This window comes from Lachnellula hyalina (genome assembly GCF_007821495.1).
Source record: "Lachnellula hyalina strain CBS 185.66 chromosome Unknown contig00103, whole genome shotgun sequence".
NCBI lineage: Eukaryota > Fungi > Ascomycota > Leotiomycetes > Helotiales > Lachnaceae > Lachnellula > Lachnellula hyalina.
In genome coordinates this window covers 97,879-110,218 of record NW_022157217.1, presented here as the reverse complement: position 1 = coordinate 110,218, position 12,340 = coordinate 97,879, and the positions used below count along the sequence as shown (strand labels likewise).

At 48.0% G+C, this 12,340-nt stretch overlaps 5 protein-coding genes across 5 annotated transcripts; 2 read left to right on the top strand and 3 right to left on the bottom strand.

The window, feature by feature from the left end:
* Positions 1-2: 2 nt before the first annotated feature.
* met11 (Methylenetetrahydrofolate reductase) lies at positions 3-1,184 on the bottom strand (the record flags this gene model as incomplete). The annotated part of the gene is made up of 1 exon (XM_031151052.1): positions 3-1,184. A coding segment is annotated over one exon (1,182 nt), but the record flags the coding sequence as incomplete, so codon positions are not given.
* A 476-nt stretch (positions 1,185-1,660) lies between these two features.
* LHYA1_G006111 (Aromatic amino acid aminotransferase) lies at positions 1,661-3,647 on the bottom strand (the record flags this gene model as incomplete). Its single annotated transcript, XM_031151051.1, has 3 exons — positions 1,661-2,723; positions 2,767-3,379; positions 3,473-3,647. 3 exons carry the CDS (start codon positions 3,645-3,647, stop codon positions 1,661-1,663), a joined length of 1,851 nt encoding a protein of 616 aa, XP_031003976.1.
* A 679-nt stretch (positions 3,648-4,326) lies between these two features.
* TUBGCP5 (Gamma-tubulin complex component) lies at positions 4,327-7,286 on the bottom strand (the record flags this gene model as incomplete). The annotated part of the gene is made up of 4 exons (XM_031151050.1): positions 4,327-5,321; positions 5,477-6,842; positions 6,934-7,164; positions 7,215-7,286. The coding sequence occupies 4 exons, from the start codon at positions 7,284-7,286 to the stop codon at positions 4,327-4,329; spliced, it is 2,664 nt and encodes an 887-aa protein (XP_031003975.1).
* A 171-nt stretch (positions 7,287-7,457) lies between these two features.
* On the top strand, positions 7,458-8,905 carry KTR4 (putative mannosyltransferase; the record flags this gene model as incomplete). The annotated part of the gene is made up of 4 exons (XM_031151049.1): positions 7,458-7,698; positions 7,761-8,024; positions 8,079-8,697; positions 8,749-8,905. The coding sequence occupies 4 exons, from the start codon at positions 7,458-7,460 to the stop codon at positions 8,903-8,905; spliced, it is 1,281 nt and encodes a 426-aa protein (XP_031003988.1).
* Positions 8,906-9,922: 1,017 nt separating this feature from the next.
* On the top strand, positions 9,923-11,485 carry lovD_1 (Acyltransferase; the record flags this gene model as incomplete). The annotated part of the gene is made up of 5 exons (XM_031151048.1): positions 9,923-10,013; positions 10,130-10,406; positions 10,462-10,505; positions 10,555-10,764; positions 10,860-11,485. 5 exons carry the CDS (start codon positions 9,923-9,925, stop codon positions 11,483-11,485), a joined length of 1,248 nt encoding a protein of 415 aa, XP_031003989.1.
* Positions 11,486-12,340: the final 855 nt, after the last annotated feature.

The window sequence follows — 12,340 nt, the reverse complement described above, 5'->3', positions numbered from 1 at the left end:
CCTTCGGAGATAGCGAGTGTGTTGGCGCGCGTGTTGACGGCTTGGGCTGGCCGGCCTGCTTCCGAGGCCGTGGCTTCGTGCGAAGGGTGCGAGGTTGAGGAGGCGGTGATTATTATTCTGTTGTAGGGGTCGGAGCCTACTGAGGATTGTCTGCGGGAGGGCTTCTTCTGGGAGGGTTCCGAGCCGTTGGTGTCTAATTGGAGAGGGAGATCGATTATGGCGTATTCGGAATCGGGGTCTGGGGGTGAGGCGGGTATGAGTTTCGTTCGTTCCAGGATAAATGAGACGGCTTTCTCTAGGTTGAGAGTGTAGAAGTGAAATCCGCGCGGTCCAGGTCCAGGTTCATCTTTAATATGCGTGATAATCTCACTGACGATATCCACCCCAACTTTCTTGACCAACTCGTCGTCCCCCCTAACGACATCCAAACGTTCCGTGATACTCAGCGGCATCTTCGCATTGCTGAGCTTCGTGGTCCTTTTGATCATCTGGTAGCTCTGAATAGGCATCATGCCCGGTATAATCGGTATCGTCTTGAAAACTCCACTCTCATGTTCCCTTAACCGCTTCTCAAAGGCATCATACGCCTCCACATCGAAGAAAAGCTGTGTCATAATGAAATCCGCCCCAGCTTTCACCTTCTCCACCAGGTAGGGAAGGTCATGCTCCACCGACTGGCCTTCAGGGTGACTTTCATCTGCATGGCCCTCTGGATACGCAGCTACGCCAATGCAGAAGTAATCCCCGTACACCTTCCTTATATACCTCACCAAATCAATAGCCCATTCAAATTCTTCTACCTCCCCGGCCGTCTCCGCTCCGTACTCGTTACTCCGCGGCGGATCGCCCCTCAACGCAAGTATATTCCTAACCCCCAGCGCCTTTGCATCTTCCAACGCCTTGTCCACGAGCTCCTTACTCATATTCGTGCACGTCAGATGCAAACATGTCGTGAGTCCCAACTCCCTCTGACATAGCTCCGCCAGCTCCAGACTCTTTTCTGCGGTGCTGCCGCCGGCGCCCCATGTCACGGTCACGAATAGAGGCCGTAGAGCGCGGGACATGCGGTCTAGACGGGCGCGCAGGTTCGAGGAGCCCATTGCTGTCTTTGGGGGGAAGAATTCGAGGGAGAAGTACGGGGTCCCCGGAGGTAGGGCGGCGATTTTGTCGGTTATTTTCTCCATTTTGTAGGTGTTTGGATGAAGTATATTGATCAATTGTTGGGCTGCTTAAGAGCAAGCGGGTGCAATGGCTGGAGGTTGTGAAGTTGTGTGTACTTGTAGGTGTTGATAATAATATACCCGACAGGGGTGGCGAAGTGGGGCGTGGAAGGTGGGGTTTACTGTAACTTTTCTTTGTCCTACTCCGAGTCCGAGTACCTGGCTGATCGTCGATAACGGATTTGTTGCTGGACTCGGGGGTAAATTGATGGCCCTTTCTCTGTACAGAAGAATGTGCTGAATGATTGCAACAACAGAAGAGATTCATAGCATGGAAATAATGTAAGTAGTAGCCCGCGCATATTAAATTTGTTTGCATAATTGTTATTCTTCATCATGTTGCGTGACGTTGCGTTAGATCATAGTCAACCACCCACCCTCTCAGAGGTACGACTTCATTCTATATTCCAAATAAAAAACCAATTTGTCGACCCGTGTGCCTAACAAGCCCAATTCATACCCAGGTCCATAAGGCCCTCCCTCATTCCCTCTCCGTTCACAGTGCCTTCAATATCGTCCAGCTCCTTCTCATCTCTAATCAACCAGAAGTCCCTAATACCCTCAGCAGTCCGCTTTGATGATTTGTCCACCTCATCCTCTGTCACAGCAGCAAAGCAAAGTCTGAAATATTTCCATCCCTCCTGCTCTGAGATCTCCGGTGTAGGGCTGAACATCTGTCCCGGGGCCAACAGAACCAAGTATGGCTTGGTAGTGAGATAAATCCACAGCGCTCTCGAAAGCTTAGCTCCCTCGACCTTGCCCCAGAGCGGATGCGCCTCAAAATGCACCCGCATCCACAAGAACATGCCCGCGCGTGGCCAATCAAACGAATACATCTTCGTTTTAGAGATAACAGCCCAGTCGCTCTCGCTGGACTTGATAGGCGTTCCCTGTTTAAGCTGGAAACGGCCTTCTTCGAGGATCTCAGACATTCGGGTCATACGACGCTCATATGCTCCTCGAAGGCCAGAGAGCCAGCGGACCCAGCCATCTGTTTGCCAGCCCGAGAATGCGAGTTGGCCAGCCTTTGACTTCTTGGCGAATTCGGCGGCTGCAGGCTGAGGGCCTATGAGCAGCTCTGCAACCATTGATTGCACGAATCCGGATGGCTGTTGGGTTGAGCTCTCTGTAATTCTAAGAATCCGTTCAATGATAGCAGGTTGGCCAGTGATCCAGCCAAGGCGGCAGCCTGGTGCTACAGTCTTCGAGAATGTGTCGAGGCGGAGGACTCGTCCGTCAGGGTCAAAATTCAGGTATGAGGGGACGAGACTGTCTAAGTATTCATACCCGGTCGATTTGTCAAATTTATGGGGTTCTTGTGCAGCTGGAAGAGATTCGCCACGAGTTTCGGCTTGCTTGCCGATTGCGGACGGGTATTGCAGGTACCAGTATGGCTCGTCTTCAATAATAATGACATCGTACTTGCTGCAAAGGGCGTAGATATCCTTACGACGTTGGATGGACAGTGTTCTACTAGTAGGATTCTGTCCAATGCTGTGGATTCTGTTAGCAAGAGACATATTATTAGAAAACGAAGGGTACTCACGTCACGGTGTACATCAAATGTGGCCTCAATCCCTTTGACTCGTCCCAATTCTCCAACACATCCTGCAACCCACCCGGGCCAGAAGGTAGCATGCCCTCCAAATCCATCTTCACCGGCACAATCTGCAGACCCCTGGGTCCACCGGATTGAACTGCATTCATATACGCAAACTCCTCGCACAAGAGCCCCGGCCTCTCTCTAATCCAATCCCGTTCCTCGCTCCAAACATTGCTCATGGCCTCCAGGCACTTTGAAAAGCCATCTGTATTGCCGTTTGTCAGGATGATCTCTGGCCCATCGAGGTATGGCACATTAGGATGCAGGTTCTCGCGTGTGAACTGTTTGAGGAATGAGTAGAGTGGTGGGTAACCCTGCGCTGTTCCGTATTGCAGTGCAGTGGTCAGGTCAATGTTTTGCAGAGGGTTTGGAGATGCTGATGCATGGGGAACAGTGATGTGAGAAGCAGCAGTGGCATCATGGTTCTTCTTCAAGGTCGTTGAGGCGAGGAGTTCGCTGGGATCGTTCGGGTCGTTTGGTGTGGGATTGAAGCGTTCTGGCTGTGCGATTTGGGCTTCCAGTGTATCGTATGGGAAGAAAGATGCGTTGGGGAGGCCTGAATATGGCTATTAACATTGTACTCTATAGCTTCCCCAGAGTGGGAGAGTGGGGGCAAATGAAGTAGACCTTGGAATGAAACGGAACTCACCACCAGCCAAATTCCCAATTCCAGGAATCTGGAAATACTTATAAAACTCCTTGATCTTGCTCTCCTTCCTCGCAACCGTCACCCTGGAGAAATGATGACTGAGATCCGCCGGCGGCTTTGGACCTTTCATAGGCTCTGTAGCATCCACGTGGGAAACATAATCAAAATCTGCCATACTGGAAAGAAATTATATTATCCTCAAAAGCCAATCTCCACGTTTACAAGAAGACAGAGAAATCAAAGTAGTTGTAATGTTGTAGAGGGAATGCTTTCAACACAAAAAGCGGATCATGACGCTGATAAGAGGGAGGGAGGCAGATAACAGCATATGCTAAATGCTTCCTTACAAAGCAACAACGGATATTAGCGTATCGGGAAAGGAAGGTCAACGCGCCGGCGAGAGATGCTGCTTCTGATTCGTTCATTCGGAACAAAACTGCCCGCGATGATTACTATCCGACCTTTACGGACAGCAAAAGAAATGCGGAGATGACGATGATGGAGAAATGATGGAAGGAAGGTCATTTATTGCGGGATGCGGGGTTGGGCTGGGAACTCAAGGCGACGGAGGTTGCGGGGCTGCATATCAGCGTGTAACAGTATAATAATATATTAAGTATCGCTTTACACGGCGTAGAAAGAAAGATCTATAAAATGCGACTTTTGTAGACAATCTCAATACAAGGATGTATAATTATAATGGTATTGACTTGAAATGGGCAACTACCTAGGTACTCATTGGCTAGGAGGAAGAGCTACGGAGTAAGGTACCCCACGTCCGTTTAAGGCTTTCTTAATCATGTTTTTAACCATACATGTATCGTATCTTACCTATATGCCAATTACTACAGCCATCAGTACCTTCCCATCGTCCCAGATCCAAGGCCTGATTCAAGCATCTCCCCAAGCGTGTCCCAACTCCGGGCGTCTTCTCCGCTCCCAGCTCTTGCGACCCCCTTCAATCCACTAGCCACGAACCGTACCAACCTATCAAAGTCTGCTCTCATAGTCCTCAGCTTTTCTACATATGATACTTGTCCCTGGCCGTCATCAACCGAGAGGATGCTGAGATCAACGTCGATTTCCTTCCCCTCATCGTCAGAACTTTCAACCTTATCCTTGCTGTCCTTCTCGTTCACAAACATCGACTGCCGCCCTTTCCTCTGGGTCTGCAATCCCAGACCGCCCATTGAGTGTTCCATCATTTCTTGCTGCCGTTCCATAAACTCTTTGTTGGCAACAGCATTGGCCGCTTGGGCGTCCTCGAGCTTAATTGCAAGATCCAAAATCTTGAGAACTGTCTTATGGATCAACTCAAGACGTTGTCCAAGTAATGCTCGATCCACCATGGATTTGATAAAGTTCGAGTGGGCATCAATCATATTGTCAACATCAATGGCCGCTTTCAAGGCCTCTCGCATTTTATGCGAACCTGGAGCCAGGACTAGGCATGTGACATAGTACTGCAATGTCTGAATGAACCACAGTAGACGTGTTCGAAGTGAGTAGTAGAGAGCACGTTCATCAGAACTACTGTTGCTTGTAAGGATATCTGCAACTAAGCGCTGACGATGGAGAATGTGGGAGCTCCTTCTAATTTGAAAGAGAAAGGTGAATATTCGCTGGTACGAAGTGTTGGTTGCGGGAGTTATGATTGTTTTAATTGGCCAAGAGAGGTGGTATTTGAGTTCGATGATTGACAAAGCTTTGACGGTTCTCCTGCATTTCCCTGCATCTTGACTTCTGCGTGAAAGTGGCAAAATGTTAATGCGTATACGATCCGGATTGGTGGATGGCAGAACACCAAATGCACTCCTCACTAGCTCGGTCAGTGTGAACCGGTCATTCCCTGTGGAGAATGAAAGGTTAGCTTTGGTTTTTGGGAAATTTCTCAGAGTGTGGATGAATATTTCCAGGGCAGCGAGACATTGCTAGGATGTCTGGATTAGACGCTCTAGAAACACATCTTGCACGAATAAGAAATAGATAGGATTTTTCTCTTACAAGACTTATCTAAGGTATCCAATTTGTCAAACAAAGGGTTGGTGAAAGCGGCTCCAGCTGAACCATCAGCCATGAAATAGATTTGGGACATTGCCTCCAGGGAAGTGTGCAGGCCGCAAGAATCGAAAAGTATTCTTCGGAGGGTCGATGAGGCATATTGATGTTTGCTTTGAATCCAGGCGTCAAATGCTACGTCAAAGAGCTCCTGAAAAGGGGCAAGCCGGAGCTTGGAAGGATCGCAGACAGTCTCGAAGTCCAAATGGGGTTCCAGGCTTGACTCGAAAGACCGCATCAGAGGGTATTGATTCAGGTGCTTCAAGACCACAACACTCTTACCCGTCGTGAAGATCTTGCTGGCAGCCGCTCTGAGAAAGCTAGGTGCATGCAAAATGCCATTCTGAGTCTGGCGAAGTTTATATCGAGATTCCCAAAGCGCGGCCGGCTCTACTTGTCCTGAAGCCTCCGATATGAAGAAAATTTTATCCCCATGACTGAGATCTCCGTCCTCCATCCAAATCCTGATTGGTCGAAGGTATATTTGAAAGCACTCGAAGAATATATCTCCCATGAATGCGTAAATTTGGTCATTTCCCGCCATTTGTGAAGTGCAGGTTTCATCGTACAGCAACTCCAAGTACCGGAATGCGTGGGCATATGGTTCTGCATCGAGTTTTTTCGTTATCCCAGAAAGTCGGACTAAAGGTTCCACATAGGGATTTATCTCTGCTTGAACACTGAGAAGGCTGACGATGATATCTTCTTTTGGCTCAACAAAACATTGTTGGATGCTTGACAATAGGCTCTCGAACTCTGATATTCGTGCCAAAATAGATCCATTGAAAACTTGAAGTAATGGGATTGATTGAGGTCTCTTCGCCCACCCCCGAAGACTCATGAGCGACGAGCCGTAGTCTGCCAAATCCTTAGCCAACTTGTAGAATGCATCCCCTGAAGCATGTTTGAGGGCATAGTTCTTCGACGGTACAATTATGGTAGGCTCTTTGGGTTTGGTCTCGAATAGGGAAGTTGGATATCCCGCAAGCATAAATAAAACTTCACGTACAGCCTGGAGCTCCGTGATGGGCTTCTTCACTGTCTCTAGCTTGACCCCACCAACAGTGGGGTTCTTGAGCCAGAATTGCGCTTCTCTTAACCGGTCCAAGTCTTCATGATCCGTTATTGCTACGGCGTAGTCTTCCGGTCGTTTATTCATGTCCTCGTCGACACTCGATTGATCCGTCTCGGTCGTGCCAGATAATTCGGACCGACTGTCCTCAAATCCATCTTCATCAGAGCTGTCAGCGCCAAAGTCGACATTCTTCCAGATGCTCTTATCCCGCAGAAGAGGGTCCTCGGCCGCAAGGTCCTTCCATCGCAGTGGCGGTTCAATATTCGGTTCCGGTTCGATCAGAAACTCGAGATCCTCAAGCCTTGATTTTGAAAGGGGTCTATCTGACAGCTCGAGGAGCAAATGCAATATCTCGCGCCCATTTTATATCCTTCTTCGACAGTTTGTCCATCCGTTCTTTCAGCGCATCAGCCAAAGAGTCTTCATTGTAGACTCGGAACTTCTCCTCCAATCCATCGAGTCTGCTAGTGACGTCAAATTGGTTCGTTCGGAGATAGCTGTTATGCCGTAATGCTCGCAATGCAGACTCTCTATGGGCGTTGAATCTTGCAGGTTCGTTCTGCAATTTGTATCAGTCCCCGGACCGCATTGTATCAACAGATTATTTACCTCCGCAGAAGCAGACGTGAGCAGTGTCACTAGTTCGTCGGTCAGAGCACCCAGCTTTACGAGATGCGCCATTATGAGAATATGTCTAAAGTAGAGTGGAGTATCGAGTATATTGACTTTACATTGCAAGTGAAGTAAAGTAAAGTTCCGACATACGCGCCTGGGAGACGCGACTTGTATCGGTTTGTGCCTGGTAACTAAGGCCATAAACCTGTCAACGCTACGCCAACGCCACCCGACGACATGGTTGACGAATATCTGACGGCAAGAGCCGCTAAGGGTAAAAGGGGGATCTTTAAAAATATATCCACAACACACGATTCAGACGACAACAACATGGCCGTGGCACGCCCCATTCGTGTCCTGGGTTTGTTAGCCATTGGGCTATGGGTTTTCTTCTTATACCAAGTGTTTGGTCCCAGAGGATCTCCAAAGGCTCCCGGCGAACATGTCGAGAACATGGAGAGAGATCCAAATCTGGACAGTATGCGCCCGCCCACCTGCTCTCCTAGCAGAAGCAAAGATTTGTACTGATTTGAGATACAGTAACTGGAGAACCCGAGGGTGTTATATTACGCCGGGCAGGTAAAGGATACGAGCCTGGTCCTGAGGGCACATCTCGAATAAATGCGACTCTCCTGTCTTTGGTCCGCAATGAAGAGGTGGATGGGATAGTACAAGCTATGCGAGATCTCGAGCAAACGTGGAATTCCAAGTTCAATTATCCCTGGACTTTCTTCAATGACAAGCCCTTCTCAGAGGAATTCAAGAAGAAGACTCGAGCAGAAACGAAGGCAGAAATTAGATATGGTAGGGCTCCTTTTGAGCTTCGTCTGTACCGTGGCTGACATATTTCCTATCTAGAACTCATTCCTGCTGAGCATTGGGATGTCCCCTCGTGGATCAATGAAGAGCTATTTCAAGAGTCGGCGCAAATCCTCAAGGAAAACGATATTCAGTATGGATCCATGAAATCCTACCATCAGATGTGCAGGTGGAACAGCGGTCTTTTCTACAAACATCCTGCGTTGAAGGATACGCAATACTACTGGCGTGTGGAGCCCAAGGTCCATTTCTTCTGCGACGTGGACTATGATGTGTTCCGGTACATGCAAGACGGAAACAAGACGTACGGATTCACGATCAATCTATACGACGCTCCTGCATCAATTCCTACCCTATGGCCCGAGACGGCCAAGTTCCTCGCGCAACATCCGGAGTATATGCACGAGAACAATGCAATGCCATGGGTGACGGACAACAAGAGGAGGCCGGATCACAATTCGAAAGCGAATGGATACTCAACTTGTCATTTCTGGACCAATTTCGAGATTGCAGATATGAGCTTCTGGAGGAGTCAGGCATACGAGGATTACTTCAACCACCTGGATCGTGCTGGAGGTTTCTTTTATGAGCGGTGGGGTGATGCGCCGGTGCACAGTATTGCGCTGGGCTTATTTGAAGATTCGAGCAAGATTCATTGGTAAGCCAAAGCTTCCAAGTGTCCTGGAATTTTGCTAACTGGTGTGAATAGGTTCCGTGACATCGGATACCAACACATTCCGTTTTTCAATTGTCCCAACTCACCGAAATGCAAGGGCTGCGTGACCGGACGAGTCACAGATGGAGAATCATGGTTGATGAAAGAGGATTGCCGACCGAACTGGTTCAAATACGTGGGGATGGGTTGATGTATAAGAAGTGATTCGTTGTATTATCTATTGGTATTGGTGCAAAATAGCATTGCAAGGTGTTTGGGAACTGGACAATAACTGTAGACTATTCCTTTTATCTGGAGAACCAAGATATATGATTTCATGATCACATATGCCATATAATCGCCAGTGATTTCTCCCTTCTTTGCAGGAGTCTACAATTCAAGAGTTTGATCGCTTGTCGTGAGACGACTTCCTGAAAGTTTTGACCGCGCAGCTGATCAGAAGGTTAATAAGTCTTTTCATTAGGCTTGGAAGATAGGTGAACTAATATGCTGCATGTTCTATTATATTTGCAACCATTCCATCTGAGGTTTAGAGGTACGAGATACCCAATTATGAAGTATGATTTTGCTTAGGTAATCAAGTCATTGACTGGTGACTCGACCTCGACCTCGACTACTCCGTAGACTATACGAGTAGCATAGCCAGCCACTCCTACCATGAATGGCCTGCTCAGATATGAAGTTCCACCCACTGAGGATAGATAACTACCCACCCCGCCGAGGCAATATCGGAACCCCGGCTCGGTAGATGTTCTTCTACCGATGTCAAACAACAAGCCTAGCTTCATTATCAAGACCAAAGCGGGGACAAACTTTTGCCAGCTAATGATAGTCTCCCCTGAAGGAGGTACATAATCTGTCGCTATTCTGATTGGTTTTTTTTTTTGTTATGACTAGGCTAGGGCCATATTTCCTGTACAGAGCGGGGAAGCTCGTGCTCGACTTGGTGTGAATGTGCAGCAAACACCCGGCCGCAGGGTTGAACGTTGCTAAAGAGAGTGGGGGGTGAGGGGTCGTGCGGAGGTATGTTACAACTATAAGTACATCGCCTCCAACTATTAAAATCTTGATGAGTTATTGATTGCAGGACCAGTGTGACTCAAACTTTACAGGTAGAAATAACGGATATATTCATACAAGTAGTGTAGCTTCTGGGAAAGAGAAAGAATTGCAATTCGAAGAGATAATTCATTCAGACAAAGGGAAAATGGCAAGTGAAACTTTCGAACAGAGGATAGAGAGGGCGTGTAGGGATAAAGAGATTCCTGGGGTCCTCATGGTTGCGGATGATAGAGAAGGTACGTTTGACATGAAATCTTGGTTGGAGGAAGTTTCCGAGGTCTTTCAAGTATCTTTAAGGCTAGCTGGCGGGGAATTCTGCAGTATGAAGTCAAAATGTGCTAATGGAACCCAGGCAACTTCAGATATGAGAAAGTTTTTGGAAGCCGCTCTCTCAAGGACCCTTCCAAGTCTGACCCTATGACCAAAGACGCCACGATGTGGATGGCATCCTGTTCCAAGTTTCCCACCTGTGTTGCAGTTATGCAGTGTGTCGAGCGTGGGCAGTTGAACCTGGATGACAATGTCACTGGGCTTCTTCCTGAACTCAAAGGTCTTCCTATCTTGGCAAAGTTCGATACAGGGGATACACAGCCGACTATGGCTGAGAATACCAAGCCGATCACTCTGAAGTCAGTAGTCCTTGGTTGGATACAAAGTGGTTTGGAAAGCTAACGAAACGAGCAGACATCTTCTCACTCACTCATCTGGTCTCACATACGACGTCTTCAGTAAGTCGCTCGATCTGTTTCGATTTTGAGTCTTCTTCTAAATCTTTAGGTCCAACGATGATGCGCTATCGTATTGTCGTTGATAAGTTCACTCCTACTTTAAACATAAAAAAGCCCCTTACGGAAGCATTGAAGTTCCCGCTGGTCTTTGAACCAGGAGCTTCCTGGGAGTACAGTGTAGGTATTGATTGGGCTGGATTTATGGTTGAGCGCGTGTCCGGCATGGATTTGGAGACGTATATGAAGAAGAACATTTGGGGTACGTCAACTTTTCCCCATACATGCAAGTTCTTCGTAGACTATATGAGCTCGGCTTTCGGTTCCTATAGAATTCCATACTGATTCACCGGACAGATCCCCTTGGGGCTAGCTCTATCACTTTCCACCCCAAGAAGAACCCCTCAACCTTTGCCAATCTGACAGACATGTCAGTCAGATCCGGTGGTATCACCCCTTTTGGCACAGCAGTCGACCCCGAAGCTCCTGTCGAGTACACAGCGGACAGGGTCTTCGGCCTCAACATGCCCGACTGCTCCGGCGGTGCAGGACTCTATGGGAATATCCTCGATTACCAGAACTTGCTCCACAGCATCTGTGCCGACGATGGCAAGATCCTGAAAAAAGAAACTGTCGATTACATGTTCCAAGACCATCTAACCGCTGCGTCGAAAGCGGTGTTTAATAAAAGACTTGAGGATCCAGCACTCCGGGAGACTTTGGGGGGAGGTATGATGACGGGAATGGAGATCACCTACGGGCTGGGTGGTATGATATTCCTGAAAGATGTGGAAGGCGGGAGGAGAGCTGGTACGATGGCATGGGGAGGCTATCCCAACCTGTTGTGGTTTTGTGATAGGAAGGCTGGATTAAGTGGGATTGCAGGTGCTCAGGTAGTACCGGCGGGCGATCCAAAATTCAACCGCCTGTTTGCGCTGTGGGAGCAGGAGTTGTATAAAAAAGCTGGGAAGGGGAAGTTGTGAAGAATGTATGGATGATGAGGACGTAAAAGTCTGATTGAATAGCAACATGTCTCTTGAAGCGTTCACTCGCCGCCTACGTTCGTTATTCCACCCATCATTTACCTTGACCTTATACTTAACAAACCCTAAATTTTTTGTTGCACGTCGTAGCGCTAAGGAAAGATATAAAAATCGGAATCGACGCTAGGGAATCCTAGGCGCTAAGGGTTGTGAATGGTTAGATAAAGTGTGGCAGGGGGGGGAAGGGGTGGGTAGCCTTTTTTATGGGGGGCCTCGCGGTGGACATAAAAAGCGGCATGTATCATCGTAAGTGTCTTAATTTCCTACTCTAGATATAGAATTGCAAACTGCTTTCGGCTTTTCGTTAGGGCAAGGTGGCGTGAGGTTAGTCAGGGGCTCCTAGCTTGGAAGAAAGGGGGGAGGGTCAGGATTAAGCGAGGAAGAAAGAAGATTGCGTAACTATTCGCTCACACGAGGGATACCAGAAGGCAGTGGGTCTCAAGTAAGAGAGACAACAGATGAGGCCAACAAAGAGAGCGACGAGATCGCAAATCTCGAAGGGATGGAGAGTTGCCATGATCACGTGATACGGGACTGAAAATATAAAGCTGAATTGATCTTGTTTTCACCCTTCATGAGGCCTTGAAATACCATCTGTCTAAATCTATATCTGTAGAACTTGACTCTTCTATAACGAGTGGAAGCAATGTAGGTTAACAACGTGCCAAAGCGTGACCAAATCACTAGTGCATTCCTGTCTACTGACATCATGACTTCAAAATATAACCTCAACAACAGTATAAGAAGGCATATAAACAAAATCCATGAACTAGCAAGTAGGAAGTATTTTGTCAA